Genomic DNA, 23,501 nt, shown 5'->3' on the forward strand with positions numbered 1-23,501 from the left:
CTTTCTCGCAAGTGGAGAATTAGTGACTTTCTGTGATCCTACATTTTTCCATTTCCAACCATTATTAAAAAAAATTACAGGTTGAAGAAGGAGCTAAAAATGTAAAGCTGGGTTCACTAATTGGCTTGATGGTTGAAGAAGGAGAAGATTGGAAACAAGTGGAAATCCCCAAAGATGTCGGTGCTCCACCTCAAGTTTCAAAACCAGCAGTGCCTCCTCAGCCCTCTCCACAACCACAGATGTCAAGCCCTGCCAGGAAGGAGCACACAGTAGGAACACCACGGTGAGTGTGTTTATTTGAACATATATGTTCAGTCAAGCATGATTATTATCATGTAAAACAGGTTACAATTGTTTGGGGGGTTTGAAGTCAGTATCCTGTTCAGAGCGTTTTCATTGGGATTTGCTGGCCTTCCACTTTTTCTCTTAGGACAATGAAACGTAATTACCAGTTTACATCCTTCTTCATTCAGTAAACGTTAGTGAATACTTGTTTTGTTTGGATCCTCTAAAAGCCTTGCTTGCCCAGAATAGAATACAATCATCTGTATCCTCATTGAACCTGAATTAGGTTCTAAATTTGCAGAATGACACTCATGAGACCTAGCTTCATTTTTGTGTTCCCATTCACAGAATTCTAATTATGAAAATGTGAATTCTAGTCTCCAGAGTATAATTGAGACAAGATGGAACTGTCATTTTGGCATGTGTTCCTGTTCAAACAGTTCTGTATTTGAGATTCTGACTGGGGTAAATTTTTCCCAACCATTCCATGATAGAGCAGGTACTTGTGAACATTGTCCCTGCCTCAATAAGCCAGTACTGCAGATATGCACCTCTATACCTGGCTTTTATGTGGGTACTGGGGGTCCAGACCCAGGTGCTAATAGCTCAGCTCCAATATTACTGTTTACAAAGCATATTGTGATAATTTGATCAGAGACTACAGTGTGTAATGATCAGATCTGGGTAATCCGTAATGTTACTTTAGTTCCCTTTACCACAGAGTAGTTCTGATTTCTATTCTTGGGCTCCCTGTGTGTTCACCTCTCTGACTTGTATGGGTCAGAAGCCATGTCACCTGTTTGTGCTTCACAGTCTTCTCTCCATTGCAGAGCTAACACTGGGTGGGCTCTGGCTTGCTAAGACTAGCCATGATTAGACGACACTCTTATGAATCTGCCAAGGGCTGTTGAAACCTCTGACCCTTGGAACTACACAGTATTGACCACACAATGGCTTTTCAAAGTTGCTTTGCAATCAATCAGTTTTATTTTACAGGAAAAAAGTCTTAAATTTCAATGTCTTGAAAAATCTATAAAGACTTGGTAGCCTGAGATCCTTTTACCTGAGTACATTTCTCCAAAATTCTAGGGAGCATCACAGTTGCCCCCCTCCATTTGCTCCTTTTAAACCTTTTGACCCAGCTTGTTTTACTCCATTGCCTGAGTATGTAGATATTTACAGTGGTTACTTTGCTTAAGGGTCTTGATAGGAGTCTACACTTATCTGCTATAGGACTGTGTGTATCTCAGCTTTTTTCCTATAAAATCAGTGGAGTTTTCTGCTGGGAGTGTTCGTGTTTATACCAAGAACTTGAAAACTTGCATCAAAGGTACAATTCAGTAACAGTGGAACAGTCTACCGGGGCCTGAAGAATGAAGAGACTGTTGAGTGGGTGCAGATTTGGCATTTGGGAAGATGAGAGAATCCAGCGATAGATGGCCGTGGTGGCTGCACAGCAGAGTACTTGCACTCAAAGTACTCCATTCTATGCTCAAAAGTGCTTGGAGTGGAAAGTTAGCTTATACTTGTACTGTGCTAAGTATATGAAGGAGCACTATGGTTGGTTCCCTATTGGTGTCCGTGATGCTGAGCCATACGACATGTAATCAGTCAAATTCGATGCTCTTTCTCCTAGTGAACATTTACCCTTATTTAAAGATGATTTAGAATTGGTAACTACTTACTGCTTTACAATTTGTCTTGACAATAATATAGATTGATATAGATTAATTTATGTGGTGACTGTGACCATCTTTGAGAGTCACTTTAGCTTTGGTATTATATTTCACATTCCTAGTTATCAGCAAAGCTGTTGACATTTAGATCTATTTGAATAGATATAAGTATAATTAGCTTCATTTTTCATTCGTCTTCATGTTTTTATTCTTAGGTTCCGCTTAAGTCCAGCTGCCCGCAACATTCTGGAAAAGCATTCATTGGATGCCAGCCAGGGCACAGCCACAGGCCCTCGAGGGATCTTCACTAAAGAGTACGTGTGTGCGTCTGTACTCATCAATCCCATCTCTTAGCTTTTTCTGAAAAGATCTTTAAAGAGCTTATTCTGTGTTGAAACTTAAATGAGGTGCACTGTTCTTTTGTGGTTTTAATTGCTTTTGTTAGTTTAAATTAAATTCTATGCAATGATTGTTTTCTGAATAATTGTACCATTATTAAGAAAAAGGTTTAATTTAGTAACTAAGCCACATCCTTAGAACTGGTGATAGTGCAGAGAATTAGAGCCCTTAACTGGTGTAAAATAATCACCAATCACATTTAAATTTCCCAGATATGGAACTATACTTTTAAAATAATTGAACTCTTAGCTCTCCAGGCAGTTTACTTTTTCCAGAGTATCTCTGTCTGCAGTCGATTCTCTTTGGGGATTTCCTTTTCTCTTTCATTGACCTGTCTGTGAGTTAATACCATTTTAATTATAAATGTTTTATAGTATCCTTTAAAAATCTGATAAACATATCAGATTTCCCTTGTTTCTTTTTCCCCAACAAAGTAGCTTTATTGATATATCCTCCTGGATGTAAAGCAGAGTCTGAGGGCTCTGTGGGAGGGAGAACGTGGTCATTTATGAGATGTATTGAATTAGCTTATCAAGAACTGACCTCTTTATGTAGACAACTTTCTATTCAAGAAATTGGTATATCTTTGTTTAAAATTGTCTATTAATTAAGAGTCTGTTGATACAGATGAGCCTTTCTCTAATGGGACTTAGCCTAATAAAGGTACAACAGAGGCCGATCAGATGGGCCTGCGACCGCATGTGAAGTCCCCACAGCACTACGTGCACCTTTGCTGTTGGCAGTCACCGATTATTTGAGAGTGGGTTCGTGTTTTCAGAAGTGGGTTCATTCTAAGCTTAGCTACTGCTGCTTGGAAATGATGTGAAGTGGTGGTTCTGGCCCTGGAAGCTGGTCTTTGTTTCACTAGTTCATGTCTTAATTTCGTTAGTCACCTACCAGTCTCTGCAAAAATGGAATAAGACAACAATCTTCATAATAGACAGGTTTTCCATGTCTGTTATCTGAGGGATAGGGTAAATGGTCTGTTTAGTTCACTGACCACTGAGGATTTGAAGAAATGCTAAATAATTATAGCTATACCTGAGAAGGATCATCATGGCAAGTTCGTACAGTAGAAATTACAACAGATAAGGCCTCTGAGGCAAGGGGATCAGTTGAAGTAAGGCTCATCAAGTAACGCAGGCAGGAGATAATGAATATTGCCATGAACGTGGTTGGAAGCCAGCAAGAGACATCTAGAGTGGGCGTCTGGGTTCCTGGTCTGGGTAATAGAGATCTTGGCTCCAGAAGTAGATTGAAAAAGGGGTTTGAGGAAGCATTTGCAGAGTAACTGATGTCCACAGCTTTTGTCAGCGCTGAGAAGCTGTCCAGGGATCACGACCCCTGGATGAAGATGAAGGAGCTAGTTTGAGTGGATCATGAAGCAGTGGTTGTCATCGAGAGCAGCAGCAGCTGCATCATTTAGAAGACTAAATTTCTGTGGTAGAGTGTTGGGAAATGGTCCACAAGTCAAGGAATATAGGGTCTGAGGAAAGGTTCCTGATTGGTGATTCTTTGAAAGCAGCTTCTGGGAAGGGCAGCAGTAGAACAAAGACATGGGACTTCCTGTTCTTTTTTCCCGAGTTTGGGTTTCACCACATAGACGAGGCTGGCTTTAAACATGTAGTAGCCTTTCTCCTGCCTGCCAGGTGCGTGTGCCACTATGCTTAATGCGTGCACAAGTATTTAAGAACTGGTTTAAAATTGTGTTCGTACAGTTATCTTCTTGAAACTCTAAGGGAACAGTGTTAAGAACTATACTTACCATGCTTTGTCTTCTTTCCCATTTCCCAGTTCTTTCCCCAGTCTTTATATCTTTTCTACCAGGACGTCAACTTTAGTCTTCTAAGTATGAACCTTTACAGATTTCATGAGAAAAAGTGATGTCCTCTTTAGGGTTTTCACTTTTGTATGCTGTTTGACATTAAGGTGAAGTTTAGAAAGAGGCATTGCCCCAGTGGCTTCTAGAGAAAAGCCCTCCTTTTTACAGTTGTAAAGCTCGAGGCTTTGCCTGAGCTTCCCCCCCAATGCCAGAGCACACGCTCTGGCAATGATGAGTGCCATCTCCCACCCGCTCTTCCTCGGCTGAGAACGCAGGGCTAGTGGTATGGCAGAGGTGCTGGCCACTGCGCAGCGCCTCTGAGCCGCTGTGTCTGTGGGGAAGAGCACAGACTAAAGCTGGCTTTTAATTTCAATTTAAAGCAAACTTAATGCTCCATATGTGTGTTGTGCGGAAGCACGGAGTCATCAGCCGGCCTGCTCCAAGTGCCAGGCTACAGCCAGAGGCTCATGAGCACAGTTAGAGTCTTTGCCTTAATATCTTTGATATATCTAACTATTAAATCAGAATTGGGCTGAATGTTTTCGTTCATGTCAACCACAGCATCAAAACTTGGCATGTTGGTAGTTGTCTAGTTTTATGTAATGCTCTTTAAAATTAGTTGATTTCATACCAGAGTTAACTACCTTCTGAGGGGTGGGAAAAGTTCTTCTTGCTAATTTCCCAAGCAATTCATTTGTTTTCTCCTGTCTTAGAGTTCTTAATGCCCAAGCAATGCTTCCAGTTTAATCTGATTGTTTTAATGGGCAGAAATCGTTAAAATCACCTCTGGATTATAGCAACTAAATTGTTAGCTGTTACTACGCAACAATTGACATTTACACTTCATGAGCTATATAATTGCAAAATCAATAATAAAAGTTTATTGCAAATCACTGGTCAGAATTATTTTCTACTTTTTTATGATTAATGGCTCCTCTTCACTTTTATTCCTCACCAAGTACTGTTTTACCCAGTAATCTTAATTACTTCAGGAGTAAAACCAAATCATTTCTTCCTTGATAAAGTAGACGCACCAGTGGAGAGGTAGGGCTGTGTCTAGTTAATCCTCAGTTTTAGGTTGATGAATCCGTTACTAGCCTTTTAGATGTTTGTTTTCTCCTTGTGTTTGTTTTCATCTGATGACTAAGAAAGCTAGAAATTTGTGTAAGAAATTCTGTCTGGTACTTGGGGATAATACGCTTTGCTAGATAAGTTTTAATTACTTCACATAAAGTGGGAAGGGACTAAAATGCTGGGCTGTAACTTATAAGCCTTGCTCTAGAAAGGGAAATTTCCTTTCTCGGAGGCATCATTCTGAGTCGGTGGGTCTTACTTTATATCAGTGCGTACGTTTTCTCTAGCTGGCTCATGGCATCAGTCTCCAGGAGTTGTGTCAACTCTCATTGACTTTGACACAGTGTGAGTTTGGGCTATAAATATTATGGGTAAAAGTTGATTTCCAAGTAGAAGTAAACTGGTTAAAACCTTAAAGGTCCCTTGGACACTTGTCCCCTTCATTCCCTTTGCCACTCTGTCACCATCTCCAGGCTGTAAGAAGCGGTACTGCTTCTCCTGTGACTTTGTGTGTGGTGCGTAGAGGGCCCTTGTCAGAGGTCCTACTAGTAATTGATGAGGCGCATCCCAGGTCCTTGTTTAGTCCCAGCATTCTGCTCACTGTGGTTTAATCCTTAGCTGCTCTGCTCTTAGGAGACAGCTCTAGTCCACTTATTTAATTTGCGTACCAAGTCCACTGCTTTTAGAAAGGTAGAAAACACACAGGCTTTACAGCTGGCTCTGAACCTGGGCAGCCCCAAGTGTTCTCAACCCTGGCTGTACTCAGCTGCCTACCTCTTCAGCTTGCTCACTGCATTTCTGTTCTGGCCTTCCTTCTCTTAGAAACCTCACCTTCTTAGAAGCCACATGTTTTCTGCCTAGATACACCCTTTTCCCAGCCCTTTAACCTGCCTATCTACACCATCCTGCAGAAACGTCCAGTCTGGCCAGGCCTCTCCCAGCTGTCTGGTTTTAAATAATCAGTCTTGTCACTCACTGCTCTGGCTCAGTACTCTGTCTCAGTACTCTGTCTCAGTACTCTGTCTCAGTACTCTGCTCCATTGCCTTGTAAGGATCTCCATTGCTTTGGCTCAGTACTCTGCTCCATTGCCTTGTAAGGATCTCCATTGCTCTGTCTCAGTACTCTGTCTCAGTACTCTGTTCCATTGCCTTGTAAGGATGCATCTCCATTGCTCTGGCTTGTTTGTGTGCCTGATGGATGACTCCTCTGTAGATTAAGGATTGGTGGGAAGAGTCTTGTCTAACGTTTTCTTCCAACACCTGGAATGAGTGGGTGCTTGAGAAGGAGTGAGTCAGACACTGAGTTAAGTGTTTAGAGTCCACATGTGTCTAAATTAGGAGTAGTAATACCTCTCCCGCCTGGCTGATGTGAGTTATATAACATAAGCGACACGTGACCCTTTCTACTCCTCCCCCATTCTTTCAGTATCAAGATGATGTAGCATTTTCATTGCTCTGTCAGTTTGATCTAAAATATTCCAAGAACGCCTGCCTAGAAACAACTGCACAAGGACTGGTGCCACCCACAGTGGGTTGGACCCTCCTGTATCAATGAACAGTCAAGACAATCCCCACGAGCCAGTCCAACCTGGGCAATCCTTTAATTAAGACTTCCTTCTCAGATGACTCTAGGCTCTGTCAAGTTTCCAGCTAACTATAGCCTAGCAAACAACTCAGGACTTCATGTATCTTTTAGTCTTAATTATATCCCTTTGCAAACAAATGTACCTTTGTTTTACAAAGTAGTACAAAAGACAGGTCTGTAAGTAGTTTTTTTCATTCTAAATGATAATAATTTAAGAAATATTCTAATGAAAGCCATAGGTATTATGAACTTGGTACTTCCTGAATGCCATGTGACAATTATCTCATGAACATAAAGTAAAATATATTTTAATTACTGTCTTGCTCATCTGACTAGTGAATTTGTCTCCCAATAAAAGACAAGTTTACTTCTTACTAAAAATTACTATCTCTACCCAATACTGAGGGGTTTTGTGGGGTATACTCTAGGATCAAATAGATAGACCTGCTACAGAATTCTGCTTGTCATGTTGCCACAAGATAGTAAGTTAAGCAAGAGGTTTTGTTTGGTAAAGAATTATCTCAGATATGCTTAATGAGTTCTGGTTATTATAAATTAAATTTTTAATTAAGGTTTGAAAATATATGACTGTCTATTGGATACCTAATAAGAATCAGAAGACCTATCTAGACCAGTGGTTCTCAACCTTCTTCCTAACACTTTGACCCTTTAATACAATCCTCATGTTGTGGTGACCCCAACCATAAAATGATTTTGTCGCTACTTCATAACTGTAATTTTGCTACTGTTATAAATTGTAATGTAAATATATATATGCTGTGCAGTCCCAAAGGGGTCGCGACCTGTAGGTTGAGAACCTCTGATCTAAAGGAAAGGCTTGCTTAGACTTTGTAGTATTTGTCTTGGTGTTTATCTTCCTCTCATACCTCAGCACTGTTTTCTAGGACTGTCTAGATCCCTTGTTGCTTCATGGTTATCCAGTTTCCTCTCATTTCTAGAGATGCACTCAAGTTAGTTGAGCTGAAACAGATGGGCAAGATTACGGCATCTAGACCAGCCCCAGCTCCTCCATCCACTCTCTCAGCATCTGCGCCTCCTCAGGCCACAGCCGGGCCATCTTACCCTCGGCCAATGATCCCGCCAGTATCCATCCCTGGACAACCTAATGCAGCGGTAAGGCCTCTCAGTAAGATTTTATAATTTAGATACACAAGAAAGGAAATTAAAACATGTACTGTGCGCTTTGTAAGTACTTTTTATCCACGCGTTTAAACAGTAGCTTAAAGTTGTAAATATAGAGAGTACCCCAGAGAAGGGTTTTCTCCTGGATTTCATGGCACAGACAGAATTGTTTGTATGGCGCTGTCTTCAGGGTAGAACTGTGACTCCGTTCCTTTTTACCATGAGTTCTAGCCCTTCCAAACAGTACATGTGTGCCGTAGCCGTGGCATTTCCTTGGATGCAAGACTAATTCACAGCTCCTTTTTGCAGGGAGATTTGCTTTGTATTGAGGGGATAAAGAGCTGTTTAGACTTTACCGTGCAGCATGGTCCACTTTTCTCCTCAGAGGCAGTGTCACAGTTCTTTGTTTTTTCTTTTATTTTTCCCATTTTCCTTCTCTGTGTTCCTTTAAAATCAGGACAGTAAATGCACTCTGCCCCCACTAATAGAGAAGATTGCTCACTTGGAAAGGACTGAGGACTAAGGTTCACAGGCCACATTTTTTATGTAATGTTACCAATTTGTACTGTCTGTACAAAAATTTGATGGTGTCAACTCTTCCTTCAAGTAACTGTAGTAGGTTATTCAAAATAGGAAGATGAGTCTTTCAAATGCTCACAGAATATAGAGACCACGTATTCCATGTGATCAGAATACTTTGCTAATGGAAAGTGTCCTTAAAATAGCATTTGTCAAAAGAAAAATAAATTATTGGCTTTTTATTATCCTTTGGTGACTATAATTCCATCTGAGAATGGAAAGAAGGATGAAGAAGGGATTAAATGTAATTGAGCGCCCATGCCTTTACAAGAAAATTTATATTAAAACTATGGGAAGATTTTATTATTTCATTTATACTTTATATTTTGAATTCCTAAGAAATAAGACACTCATGGTAATTATCCACTATGTAGTGTGTTACTTTTTCTACAATATGCCATTTTTATAAGTCAGCATTTGTAACCCAAACTGCCTACAGGCTATCTGGATGGATAGGTAGGTAATTCTTTCTGTATTCTCATACTCGTTGTACCTGTGCATGTGTGCACATATATGTATTGTACATGTGTATATAGTGATGTGTGTATATACTTGTGTGTACTCACATGGCACATAGGTACATGGTGATGATGGGTTGGTTTATTTCTAGATATCTTAAACATAATAAGACAAGATGTCTTACTCATAACTGGAATTTAACTTTTGCTATTTTTATCTATAGTTGTGTAAACTCAAGCCAAATACTTAGATATCTTATATTCTCCCTTTATTTAAAGAGTTTTAATAGTACTTTTCTTAAATTAACCCTGTCATAAATTAATAGGTCTCTAAGACTGCATTTCAGATAGGTAGTTGTATTGTTTCCTTCCATTCCATTTATGTTTTAATGAACAGATTGTGTTTATTTATTTACTTATTGCAGGGCACGTTCACCGAAATTCCTGCCAGCAATATTCGAAGAGTTATTGCCAAGAGGTTAACTGAATCAAAGAGCACTGTGCCTCATGCCTATGCGACTGCTGACTGTGACCTTGGAGCAGTTTTGAAAGTTAGACGAGATCTGGTCAGAGGTTAGGAAAGCTGAATTTACTTAATTCAGAAAGCATGCTAATCTGGTGATTATCAAGTCCTTTATAGAATGCACCTTGTGTGGCTTTTAATCCTTCATAACCTGATTGCTCTCTACTCCGACTTGCTTTTGTACTAGGCTGGGTGGGGGAGAAAATGTTTTTTCCTACATGAAATAGATTGGGTGTGTAATATTGAATTAATCACAGATTATTACTTTGTACAATAAGGATTCCTATTCTTCCATGCTTCCATTACAAAGTGTCCTTTGTGATGTTACCATCCTGTCATTCAGGTCATTCATCCTGCACTCCACCACACACAGAGCCCTGCCGTAGTATTATGGTGTCGCTTACTGACTGGTGGTTGTTCTCATAAGTGAAAATAAGCTCAATATTTTTGTCTCCCTTAACTTGGTCTATTTTTTTAATTAATTTATTTTGTAAGGACTGATGAATGACTTGCTCAGGCTAAATGCTTTTCTTAATTTTGAATACCTTTTGATAGTACTAGTTAGACACACAAAGATCTTAACAAAACCCTTGTCTAAGAGTACTGTGTATTTTAGACATCATGTAGGTGCTACCCTTCTTTATGCATTTTTAATTGTATTTTCAAAACACATTTTCTGACATTAAATAGAATTGTCTCTCAACACATTTTAAATAAAGTTTCAGAGAGGTGTAGATTGTTAACATGGATATTTTATCCCAGCCTTCCCAATCCACTTGCTTGCTTTTCTTATTGCACTGGTGAAGGTTTTTGGTACCATGACAAATTCAGTATTAATAGGTGCTTATTCTTTTTATGTTCCTATATTTTGGGTAGGGAGAAGCATTCAGTCTTTAACATTTACATTAAGTTTTTTATAGATCTTTTTCAGGTTGAGGAAATTCCCATTCTCTGTATTCTGAGAATTTTAAGCATGAGTGGATACCAAATTTTTGTCAAAAAGTTTTTGATCATCTTTTGAGAGAGTCTTTCCCTTTTGGTTAAGGTGCCAAATTCCATTGGTTGAACTTGAGTTGTATCAGCCCAGTATCCCTCACACAAAGCTTCTGCATGTATTGTCTGATTTTATCAGCATTTGTTTAGGGTCTGTCCGTCAGCTGGGTGTTAGTGGCACTCAGGAGGCCAGGACAAGAGAACTGCAAGTTCCAAGCTGGTCTGCATATGTATAATCATATTTATGTTTTTATATAATTATACATATGCCTGTCTGAAAAACTACCCCTCTGCTTTCTTTCCCTGCGTTTGTTTTGTGTTCCCAAGGTCTGTCTTCAAATCTTGTAAAAAAGTTAGAAAATGTTTCTTCCTCCTTTAATTTATGGAATTGTTTGGTAGAATAAAATTCTCTTTTTAGTGTTGATAGTATTTAAGAGTAAAACTGTCTACATTGGGGTTTTAACTGATCCTTGGGGTTTGTTTGGGGGTTTTGTTGGTTTGTTTGTTTGGCATTTGCAGGTAATTTCTCTTTGTAGCCCACAGAGAATCATGATTATCCTATCCTTGGCTCTCTAATGCTAGGGTTATGTAGGTGAACATTACCAAATTCAGTTTCTTAACTATGTGTTTAGTAACTATCATTGATACTTAAAATTTCTCATAGTTAGGAGCTGAAAATGAAGACAGTTGAGATGAAGTCGCCTTTGCACACACTGGATCTGAGAGGCCTATAGCTTTGGAGAGGGAGGCTTCTTATGTGAAGCTTGATATATAGTCCAGAAGCTCTGAACGTGAAAATTAGAATGGAACTGGGGGCAGATTATCATCCTATAAATGGTATCAGAACCATGGAATTGCAAGTTCCTGTCTGGGTCATACGAACATTGAGAGGAGGGGACTTAGAGTAAAGGAGTAGTCAGAGAGGAGGAAGCTGGGAGGATCTGGGCAGACGAAGCCAGTAAGTGCGAGTGTTCAAGGTGAAGAAAGGGATGTTGTTGTGGGTGGTTCTCAGAGCCATAGTGTGGAGGTCAGAATTCCAGGTGAGGGCTATGGAACTTTTGGCTATAGGAATGTGGGTTGTCACTCTATGCCTGTGGGGGCCTGGTGAGGTCGACAGAATGAGTTCCTAATATGACTGTCATATATTTGAATTTGTACAGAGCAAATCTTAGCCTGTGGTTATTTTTCTAATGTCTCCAAATGCTGGGAATGCACTTAGATTTATATTCCTAGAGGAGATTTTTAACAAACAGAACAGAATGTTCACATATTTTTGGATGTGACCTAGAAGACTGACGTGTAACAGATTCTTTCCTGCATGGTTTCGAGTAGAAGGGTTGGTGCAGCTTTTCTCCAATCTGTTTCAAATCTCCCGCACACTTTTGTAGTGAGCTGTTGCTCTCATGGAGTTCCGTGACACCACAGGAACAGGATGCATGTTTTTTGCCATGTGTTATTCACTAGATCTTGACCAAGAAGTTTTTCTACAAAGTCTTAAATTTAGGAGTGTGCTTTTCCCTCTCAGGTGACATCATATTCATTGGCAGTAGCAAGGGAAAAGTCAAATATTTAGTTATGATCACTAACATGGGAAAGGAAAGGGGGAAACCCAGCTTCATTCTTAATTATTATGTAAACTGCAAGGAAATTTAGCCACATGGATTAACCATAAATTCACAGAGATCCTCAGCATTTGCCCCCGGACCCCTGCGCCAGGACCCGTGCCTGCATCACTTCATCTTTGGCTGTTGCTGTATCCTATGACACTGAGTTAAAAAGCAGTTCCCATTTAAGCCCCGTTTAATGCTGAAAGGTGCTTGTCTTAAATTCTTTCCACTGTATACTCTTAGTAAAAAAGGAAACTTAAGCACCCTTTATAAATTCAGTCATCTATTTAGTGTATTTACCTACACTGCTCTTCTAATATTATCAATATATTATAAAATGTGCATAGAATAAAGACATTTGAAAATGAGAAGAAACTCTACATAAGTGCAGAGATTACCCTTTAGTGGCGTGCTAGTTGGGCCTTTTATTTGATTGTAGTTGTAGCATTTTTAGTCAAGTTCTCGTGCATGATTTCTGAATAACTTCACAAAATGGTAATCGAGGTGAACTTGGAGGTGAACTTCCTGATGGGGAAGAATACTGAAAATGGATGCAGTCCTGACATCGTAAGCGCAGGTTACCCGAGCTGTGCTCCACCCTGGAAGTGAGCTTTGGCTCCCACGACTTAGGCTGTGAGCAGGACTTTGTGTGATCCACATTGTGCTGAAGCAGCGAAACCTGTTTTATGAAACAAGTGCAGATCTGGTGTTGTTTTCATCGCTGTGTGCAAGACCTGTCCATAATCTCCAAGTTTGGGATCCTAAGGACCAGTGTAATAATTAGAGGCTTGAATATGCTTATTTTTCTTTCAGATGACATCAGAGTCTCAGTGAATGACTTTATCATCAGAGCTGCAGCTGTTACTCTTAAAGTAAGTGGCCAGAGCAAAATCACTGTGGCTTCTAAATGGCTCTTGGCTTAAAATATGTATAATTTTATTGCTAAAAATATCCTGTTATTTAATTTTGTTTGCTTTACTGGTAAAAACACTGAAAATCAAAAGGACTCCCAAATTATAGCAGAATAAAGCACACTTATTCAGTAAACGCTAATTTGTCCCCTGTCGTACTAAGTGAAGAGTAAGTGTGAGCGGTGACAGTGGGTGACAGCATGAGCGAAAGCCGTCGTGGTTTCTGCAGCTGTGGCTTTACAGAGTTCTGTTTTGGTCTGGGCACTGGGTCTTGTCCATGCCACGGGTGCTCTGTCTCTACACTGTCATGCTGCTCTCCAGCCTGTCTGGACTTTATGAAATGGATTCCTGGCTTTTTTTTTTTTTTTTTTTTTTTTTACCTGTACTCATTTCAGGTAATTAAAAAGACTTATTTTTAGAGTTTTATAGAATTCACCAGTAAAAATCACCGAATCTAGTTGATTTTAATGAGATTTGGTGCTTTCTCATTTACCTTCATAGTTCCAACCTTGTGCAGATTCCCGAACGTGTTAGCCTGGAGCCTCTGACTGCTGTGGTGTTCATTGCTATTGTCTGAGATGCTCTAAACGCCCTTGTGTTGTTGCTGACCTGTGTGCTCCCATTTGTTTTTACTGTGTGTGTCTTCTCTTGGGTCTGTGTTAGAAAACTTGAGTGTGGGAATAATTGTAACAATTTGTAAAACGGATTAAAGTTATGAAAATTTGGATCCAATTTAGACCATGCCCCATGGGCCTTCATTATGTAGTTATTAATTAAATGTAATTTCAAAATATCCGTCCATGTTGAAGGTTTTACTGGTGTGCGTGCATACACGTGTGCGTGTGTGTGCATGCATGCATGTGTGTGTGTTTCTGTATATGGGCTTGTACACATGTGTGTCTATGCCCATGGAGTACAGAAACAGACTTTAGAACCCTTCAAGTGACTGTCAAGCTCCTGATGTGGACACTGACCCTCTAGAAGCGTAGTGTGAGCTCATCCTGAGCCATCTCTCTGACCCCTTGTTTTTTGTATTTTGTATTATCTGAAGAATTTGGGATCTTTTGAGGGATTAGGACTTTGGTTTGTTTTTCCTATTTTAATGTTGTGGCATTGTTGTGAATGGATAATACAGAGAGGTTCTAAGAATGATGGACTAATTACAGTGTAAAGGAGTAAAATGAGAATCTGCATAGAGTGAGAAAGTCAATCCCAGCAGAGTGGCGCAAGCGCAGGAGACAGGCAGAGCGGAGGCCGGCCGCTCTTCCTTCCATAAATAGCATGCCTGGATACTTGGGCCTTACTCTGTAGAAACAGAATTTCTGAGAAGAGAAGCTGGCTTTTGATTTCTGTATTCAGCACTGTTTTCACCCTGTGATATTTGGCAACATCACTACATACCTTCCAGCATTTTGTCATTTTGTATATTCTTTTTATCCTTCAGGTAGTTATCTTTCTGTTAACTCTGTACCTGTGCATCTGTGATGTCTGTCTCCTGTTTGTGATTCTCGGGGAATTGAGTTTAAATAGAGGACTCATTGACTGAAAGCTTGTTAATATGTACTACAGAGTTGTGCCTGCAAGTCGAGCTTTCATGACAAAGGAAAGTAGTTGAATATCACTGCTGTTTTCTGTTCATATTGGTCATGTAGTTTCAAAGCATGTGTACCATCAGAATTGTCTCAATCATACTGCCGAAAAGTGTTTGTTCTTCCCAAAGATGAGCAGTAATCAGTGGTGAGCCACGCCATTTTCTCCCAAACCAAAGTTTTCTGTATCTCTCTGTCCAGCTGTATTCACGTGCACTATAACGTAAACTGTATTTCTCTGACTGCTCTAATCCCAAGCTGCTTCCTTCATAGCATGTTGTTCTTCTACCTGCAGCAAATGCCTGGGGTTAATGTCAGCTGGGATGGAGAAGGCCCAAAGCAGCTGCCCTCTGTTGACATTTCAGTGGCTGTGGCAACAGATAAAGGTTTAATTACACCGATCATCAAAGATGCAGCTGCTAAGGGCATACAGGAGATCGCTGACTCTGTAAAGGTATGTGTCCCGAAGACCGCTCTCAGACGATGGGCTGTTTTTATCTTAGCACCTGCTAAGAACCTTTTTTTTTAAATATATATATGTATGTTAGGTGAGGGTATGTCCATGTGTGAGTACAAGTGTGTGCCCTCAGGCCAGAGGAAGGTGTCCAGGTGCCCCGGAGCTGGAGTTGTAGGCAGTTGAGAATGTGGGTGCTTGGCAATAAACCTCAGTCCTCTGTGGGTGCTTGGCAACGAGTCCCAGTTTTCTACGAGAGCAGCTCCCACTCTTGACCATGGAGCCATCTCTCACCCCTCCTCTGAGATTCTTGACGTGATCAGGTTTACACTGTGGTTTTTGTGGGGAGGAGTGGTGATCTCAAGTGTCTCTCTTACATATTTAGGTTTTCAGCTTTTCTCAAGGCATTACCTATTTTAAGAAAATTTAATATTCAAATTAAACTAGAAGTCAGCTTTATTTATGTTCTGGGCAAAACTTCAATTTTTCAAAGTCCAAAATTCAGTATTAAAGATTGTCTTAGTTAGGGTTTCTATTGCTGCAATGAAACACCATAACCAAAAAGCAAATTGGGGAGGAAAGAGTTTATTTGGCTTACACTTCCACAGTACTGTTCATCACTGAAGGAAGTTGGGACAGGAACTCAAACAGGGGAAGATCCTGGAACAGAAGCTGATGTAGAATCCGTGGAGAAATGTTGCTTACTGTCTTGGTCCCCACTGACTTTCTCATAGAATCTGGGACCACCAGCCTAGGGATGGCACCGCCAACAATGGGCCCTCTCCCATCAACTACTAATTAAGAAGATGCCTTACAACCAGGTCTATGGAGACATTTTTCTCTATTAAGGTTCCCTTCTGTCAGATAACTAGTTTGTCTATCAAGTTGACATAGACTAGCCAGCACAGTGATGCTGTTTCAGGTAGATGTTAAAGTTGTAAGTTAAGACCACTGAAACCAAGGCAAAGTACTTATGCTTTCTTGAATCTCTTGAAAAGCAATTTTTGAAGTTCCAAAGTGAAGGCATTTTTGTCACTAAAGCATAGCACAATACAAAGTAGTGATGCATGCAAGTCAGCTTTGACAGCCACAGCAGTCCCCAAGGGCATTTCTTGGCAGAAGTATCACAGCACAGGTCTTGAAGTGTTCATGCTGAAACTTTGATACTCATTTGATTGATTGTTCCTGGAGCAAGGATGTATTTTATGCTGATTGGTAGAACAAGTTACATAGTAGCTAAAAGGCAGAGGTAAAACTTTCTCGGGAAGCTCCCAGTTCCATTGCCCAAAGTAAACATTGCACGTTGGTCTGTTTTTAAGCATGATGCTATAAAAATCTTACTTAGAATTTTTGAATTATACATAATTAAAGGTGAGTTTAGTGGATCTAACATTTTTAGTTCTTCGTTCTTCCTTGAAAAGGTTTGCAACATCTATCAATATGGGTTGAAGTGCAACCATTTTCCTCATTTGGAAGGTTGTACTAGTTAGGTCAGTTTAAAAGTCAAAGCTAATAGACTGCTTTTTTGGGCTAGAACATAAGTTGTTTCTTCTTGCCCACAAGGGATACATTCCAAGGCTCCCTCGTAAACGCCCCAAAACAGTCCATATGTACTTTTCCCTGTACGTACAGACTTGTGCAACGCGTAATCATGTTAACAATAGTGCTAAAGTAGAGCAGTTATAATGGTGTCATATGCCAGCACCATTAATCTTGCCCACTGGAAACATTTTTAAGTACAGTATGAATTAGGTGAACGTGAGTACTGTGGTGATGCCAAGAGACTTGATCTGGTGGGCTAGTGTCTTATGGGTGAGGTGTATACAGCATGAGAACGCTGGACCAGAGAGGCAGTGCATGCTTTGTATAGTTCCATTGTTTCAGCACGCTATTCAGAACAGCATGTAATTTCAAAATTACTATTCATATCTAGAGTTTTTCATTTAATATTCTCAGTCCGTGGGTTGGCCACAGGGTAACAAAGTGAAGCTGTAGGGTCTGGGAATACTGTTCATGAGCGTTATTGATCAAGGATTTCAGCACTATTGAGACACATGTACTTCAGTGTCGTGAAGGTAAAATGAGACTAAGTGTTGAAATAACATTTCTAAAATGCTAGGTGGAAGTTACGATCTGTAGAGCTGGGATTTTCCCATCTTTATATGCATTACATTTTAACTATTATAGATTTCATTGGTTCTGAGCAATTTGACAAGTTTTACTACTGTAATACCACATCATTAAAACAGCTATGCTAGCATTCTCTGCTCCTTGCATTTGAAAGAACCTTAGCGTAGGAGATGAGGAAGTAGTTCCAGTGCCTTTCAGGTGTTCTGAGCACTAGCAAAAGGTACAGCTGCTGCAGCCCAGGTCACCGTGCCACTCGTGATCTGATGGGAACCAGGCACTGAGCTAGGTGCTGAGCTTAATCTGACCAGTCGTGGTGACTCAGCTGCAGCTCTGCTGGTAATAAATGCACGTTCCCACCTGTGCTTGCGCCGTGGATTCTGATGCCTTACCCTCCAGGAAAGGCAAACCAAGTTCCAGTTTTGGAAGAATATCACTTTTCAGTAGCTATTTTGTTGCCGTTTGTATGTGAAGATTTTTGTACTGTGTCTTGTTCCAAAGTATAATGCGTTTGTGTTTGAGCAGAAAAAAACTTAGAATGATTTTAATTCCAGAAGTAAAATCATTTTTTGACTATATAGACCAGAATGGCTATCTTTTAAATGAATGCTTTACAATCTTGTTATAGAATTCTAAGTGTTTGTATGATTAACAGTGACAGCAGTGACTGGAATAACAACAGCTGACATTCTGTGTCTCCCTGTAGCCCTGGCTACCTTAGAGCTCCCTCTGTAGACCACACTGGCCTCGGCATCACTTCTGCCTTCCTGTCAAGTGCTGGGACTAAAGTTGTGTAGCCCCATGCTAGCCCCGTGTGTCAGCTTTTGTTGTAAGCCTTTCATATATATTCTCCCCGGTTCTCTTTAAAGACATCCTACCAGAGGCAAAATAATAATTTCATGAGATGGATAAACTGATAAGGAAAACACTTAAATAATTTGTGTAAGCCCCTGTGCTGTTAAGTGATGGATTTCTTGTTCAACCGCATCCGCTGGGCTCTAGAGGAGAGCCTGTGCTACCAATAGCCAAGCTTTCCACTTCCCACTAAGCTGTTTGGTGGTAGTGGTGAGGCCATTGTTCCTCTAAATCAGTAATATTTTCTTAAAACTACAAACAAAAACCATATTCCATGTTGAAGAAAGGAGCAGATGGCCACACCTGAAGAGTCAGCAGTTATGCCCTACACCTGAGAGTGACTGGACGGGCTACAAGGACTGAAAGAATTGCCTTCCAGCGCTGGTATTCTGACTGGTAGACAAGTCTTGTGGCTCAGGCTTGAGAGCCTGAGACAGAAAGGTAAGAACAGAGAGGCCCGAGTTTCCAGTCTTCACCAGAGACTGTGAGGGTCGGGCTTCAGACAGCTAGTGAGAAGCAGTGAGGAGACCGGCGCTCTTTGCCTGCAGGCGGCAGCCATTTTTTGAGGGGCCCTGGATCTTGGGCAGTTGGCCTGGAACTCATGCTGGCCGTGCACAGCTCCCCCTGGCCCCTGCTTGGCTGGCTCCTCCTCGTTTCTGTAGTTCTCGTGCTCCCTTCACAGGCCTGCTGTGGTGTCCATGGCTTCTCCATTTCCGTTTCTCACTCTTTCAAACCTGCCGGATTGGCAAGAATGTCTACTTTAATATTTCTGGGTACAAGGAAAAAGCTTTATAAGCAGCGTATAAAGTGTTGTGTGTAGAAGGCACGGAACCATTGCACAACATGGGTACGTGGTAAACTGAGAACTCGGAAACTTTCAAAGAACTTGTTGAGCTTTACCTTCTCAGATTGTCTGTTCTCAAGCTTCCTGTAAAGTGTTAGATAGTGTTTAAACATCTAACACTTACCCTGAGCTATGAGAGTATACCCTGTACAAATATCTCCGGTTATGCAACTAACTAGAACGTGATTTTGTTGTTGTGCTCTGCTCTTTCCTCAGGTTCTGTCGAAGAAAGCAAGAGATGGGAAATTGTTACCTGAGGAGTACCAAGGAGGATCTTTTAGGTAAGATTTAAGCTCTGAATTATCAGTAGCATCAAGCAATAGAATAAGACTTACTCAATCCTTGTCAACCATTTTTTGTGTGTTTAAGACATTTTAAAAATGTGGGCTCAGTACATGTACTTTAATGTAAATAGCAGGACATGGGGAAGGATCTTCAGAGTAGTTAGGCTTTCCCCACAGCTAGAGGGCCTATTGGGTATGGGAGAAACGCTCTTTCTGTTAGCATCATGAAATGACTCTCAGTTCTTAAACTTTTTTTTGAGACTGTTTCTCAGTGTAATTATCCTGGCTAGCCTCGAACTCACTGAGATCCATCTACCTCTGCCTCCCAAGTGCTGGGATTAAAGGGTTGCGCCACCACCACCCAGCAAGCTTTTATTTTTTAGTTACTTTACAAGCAAGGTAGATTTATAAACCTCACCCATTTCCTTTTTTTTTTTTTTTGATTTGTTATTATCATTATCTAGATAATGAACCTATAATAGCTTTCTATTATCAACTCTACTTTTAAATGTCACTAACATAAAATACACTGAGTGTAGTCTGTTTATTTTGTAATGTGAAGAAGAAATATGACACCACCCCAAAAATATACAAAGCACATTTCAAATGTTGCTTTTTATGCTTCTTATTGTCATCTCTCTTTCTTCCTTTTTTGGCGGGAGGGGGGCCTGACAAAAATCAGAAAACCTGTTAGTCAAATGTTAAAAGGACTGTAACACCTATCATCTCTCTTGTAAAGGTAATGCCATTGTGAAAATGATCATAGCTTCATTTGCTGTTTTATCTTTATGTGAATGAAAGATATATAAATAATACTTTATATAAATACAGTAATCTTTATTGTCTAGCCTTTTGGTGTTGTGTCCATGAGAGTTCCCTGTGATTGCTGTGAAGCAGTCATTTGTCCACTGCTGTGGTGGATGCTAATCTGTGTTAGTGTATTTGTGTCCGTCTTACTCCCATAGGTATTCAAGTTCTTTCCCCATTAGTGCTCTTACAAGTATGGCGCCAGGCACATGCTTACCTTTGTCTTTGGTGCATGTTTTTATTGTGTGGCTCTAAAAGTAGAATTCCTAGATTAAAAGCTTTGATAAATTCTGTCAAAGAGTTTTCCAAAATGTTTGTACAGATTTGCACTTCATTGCATGGAGTCCTTGTGCTCTGTGTTCTTGGCAGCATTTTGATGGTAGGCTTTAAATTTTACTATTTCTGGGGGGTCTTTTTATGGTCAAGAACATTCCAATGAATAGTGATGAATATCATCAATTATTTGGTTGCCTGGTGGTTTATCAGATGAAATCATTAGAAAGTCTTGTGTCTGCTTTTGAAAGCCAATTTGTAGGACTGAGCGCGTGTAGATGCACAAGCTCTGTAGGATGCACGCCCAGTGGCTTCACATCCCGTCCTTGCCTCTGCCTCTCCTGGGGATGGTTTAACGGGCAGAGGCTCTGTGTGTTAAGAACTTCGCTGTTTGCCCATGTTTCTCTAGTTGGGTGGTGCTGTTTGTCGTCTGTCGGGAACTTTGGTCTTTCCAGTGAAGCTCTTCCAGGCTGTTGTTGGGAGGCATTGCCGTTCTTTTTTCACCAGATCAGTCACAGTCCATCTGGAATTAGAGTTCCATGCGGTGTAAAGTAGGAGCCAAGGATCCTTCTGTCCCATAAACATGAGATGAGCCCAGGGTTGTTCCTGAAGGCTTTCTCCCCAGCACTGGGAAGGTGGCGTGGCTGTCCTGTCCAGCTTCAGTGTCATGTCTCCACTGATTGCCTGGCTCTGGCTCAGCACTCTTTACACTCATGATTATCTTTTCTGACTCCTTTTCATATTCCAAAAAATTTTAGGGTTTCTTTGTCATTTTTCAGACAGGCACACAACATATTTAGCTGAGGTTTTGATTGGAATTCTGCATTAAGTTTGGCAGTTCAAACAGTATTGAGTGTTTCTACATACTTAGGTTTCTTTCATTTGTTTTATTTCTTTCTCATAGAGGTTATAGATCTTCATTAAATCTACTACCTAACCAATATCTCTCTTGTGACATTATGCTAAATGATACTATCTTCAGATTCCATAGTTCAATGTTAGTAACTTACATATAGTATAATAATACTGACCTTTTACCTGGCAGCAGAAATTCCCTTACTAGTCCTGTTTCTGTGCTGACATCATCAGGGTGTCTTGAACCTAGCAGCTAAGTTCCTTTGTAACTCATCACGCCTTCCCTCTCTCCTCTGAGTGTGTCAGTGATTAGAACCTCCAGTGAGTGCTGGCTCTTGGGTAATTATGGTATTCATGTGTCTACTGAGAGACATATTCTTTGTCTTTAAGTGGCATGGTATGAGACTCAGTAGCAAACCACAGGTTTTTAATAAAGTACACATAGGTATTTTGGGCCATGCTACCTTCAGCAGTTTTTTTTCTCCTCCCTAGTATTTCCAACTTGGGGATGTTCGGCATCGATGAGTTTTCTGCAGTGATCAACCCTCCTCAGGCCTGTATTTTGGCAGTTGGGAGATTCCGACCTGTACTGAAGCTCACTGAGGATGAAGAGGGGAACCCCCAGCTACGGCAGCACCAGCTTATAACTGTCACAATGTCAAGTGACAGTCGAGTGGTTGATGACGAACTGGCAACCAGGTTTCTTGAAAGTTTCAAAGCAAACCTAGAGAATCCCATGAGACTTGCATAGTCTTCAAAGACCAGACGTTTCCTGAGTAGTTGTTAACCAGATATGCAATTGGTTGTAAGTATGAAGTAGATGAAATACTTATTTATATAAGGCAAAAGCCTCTGGCCTGAGCTGTCTTCATTTCCCTGTCTGTTCATTGTAGAAACGTGTGATGATACGCTGTGATAATAAAGAGCATTTGGTTAGTCAGATCCATCTTTAACCTCTGGTGCTGTACAGAAGGGATGAACTGATGTGAATCACTAATAGTGAATATATGAGATTGTAAAATTTAAAAAAATATAGTGGGCTTCAAAGAGATGTCTGTCCGTATTGGGACCTCTCTTTTTTTATAAGCAGTGAGTGCTCTTGATATACTTGAACAATTTAATATGTACAGTTAGTTTATTCTAGATTAGTAAATAAGGATTACATTTTATCAGGGGTTGTGACAACATTATTAAACTTTTGTGTATATAAAGCTGGTGTCTTAGCTATATACATACATATATATATATATCTTTCCAGTCTTATTTTTCACTTCTATGACACTGTGAACTTCTTCTGAAGAATAAACATGAAGAAAGAGGAAGTGAACAGAAGAGTGTTTGTTCAGAGACCCTACCTCATAAAAGTTAGGGGAGCGACTGGGTTTGTACCTGTCACCTCAAGCATTTGAGAGACTGAGAAAGGAGGACAGCTCTGAATTCTGGGCTAGGTGGGCTACACAGTAAGACTCCATCTCACAGAGGGGCTGGGGGACGTTTCTCCGCGAAAAGCTGTAGCTGATCTAAACTTCAGCAGTGAGCTCTTCTGCCGACTTGGAATGAATGGAAATAAATTGTGTTCTTTCTCCCTGCACATTGTAAGTTTGTGTTGTTTTATATACAAAGTGTTGTTTGATAAAACTTTGTAAACACCTTTGTATTGTAAAATCAAAAGTGAGGAAATAAAAAAAGTCTAGTTTACTTTAGTGTGACATGCAAAATAGAAAAGTAGTTGATAAGCTCAGCATTCACACCTGTAATCTTGGGAGACCGAGGCAGGAGGATTCCGATGAGTTCACAAGGCTCGCCAGTGCTACAGAGTTGAGGCCTTGTCTCAGAAGAGACTAGACGACCTAGGAAGAACAGAGGGGAGATATCCTTCTTTTATTCCATCTGTTGAGCCAGATTGTCCCTCATTATCATTGATGTTAGAACAGCTCCTCTGTGCTGGCAGCTCTGGCAAGGTAACGATATTTAAATTGGATGGTAATGAATGGTAATTGAATTCACCAGTCACAGAAAGGTTCTTAGTGTCAGCTGACATAAATCCACTAGAAGAAAGACCGTACAGTACAAGTTGTATGAAGTGTGACATGATGAACTATAGCCCTAACAAAAGAACCTTCAAAAATAATTAGTGCCCCAGTATAGCGTTTGCTAAGAGAATACTTAGTTCAGCTAGTCGATCTTAAGAAGCCATTTGAAAATGTACTCTTTGAAACTTTTCTCAGATTAACTTAAAATCATGACCAAGTACTGATTTCAACATAGCTTTTATAATTTGCATTATTTTCAAGGTCAGTTTGGCTGAAATTCTTTAAATATTGTACGTGTGTCTGTGTGTGCCTGGTAGTGTGGGTG

General features: G+C 40.3%; 1 protein-coding gene across 1 annotated transcript in view; it reads left to right on the forward strand.

The window, feature by feature from the left end:
* Pdhx (pyruvate dehydrogenase complex component X) overlaps positions 1 to 22,841 on the forward strand; it is a 63,464-nt gene extending 40,623 nt beyond the window's left edge. The window contains exons 4-11 of the mRNA XM_038331622.1: positions 81 to 283; positions 2,177 to 2,275; positions 7,801 to 7,975; positions 9,447 to 9,594; positions 12,958 to 13,016; positions 14,940 to 15,098; positions 19,141 to 19,205; positions 21,636 to 22,841. Coding sequence (XP_038187550.1) covers positions 81 to 283; positions 2,177 to 2,275; positions 7,801 to 7,975; positions 9,447 to 9,594; positions 12,958 to 13,016; positions 14,940 to 15,098; positions 19,141 to 19,205; positions 21,636 to 21,894 — 1,167 coding nt within the window. The 3' untranslated portion in view covers positions 21,895 to 22,841. The remainder of the gene's footprint in view (positions 1 to 80; positions 284 to 2,176; positions 2,276 to 7,800; positions 7,976 to 9,446; positions 9,595 to 12,957; positions 13,017 to 14,939; positions 15,099 to 19,140; positions 19,206 to 21,635) is intronic.
* The last annotated feature ends 660 nt before the right edge of the window (positions 22,842 to 23,501 follow it).

Source organism: Arvicola amphibius, chromosome 5 (assembly GCF_903992535.2).
Source record: "Arvicola amphibius chromosome 5, mArvAmp1.2, whole genome shotgun sequence".
Taxonomy (NCBI): Eukaryota; Metazoa; Chordata; class Mammalia; order Rodentia; family Cricetidae; genus Arvicola; species Arvicola amphibius.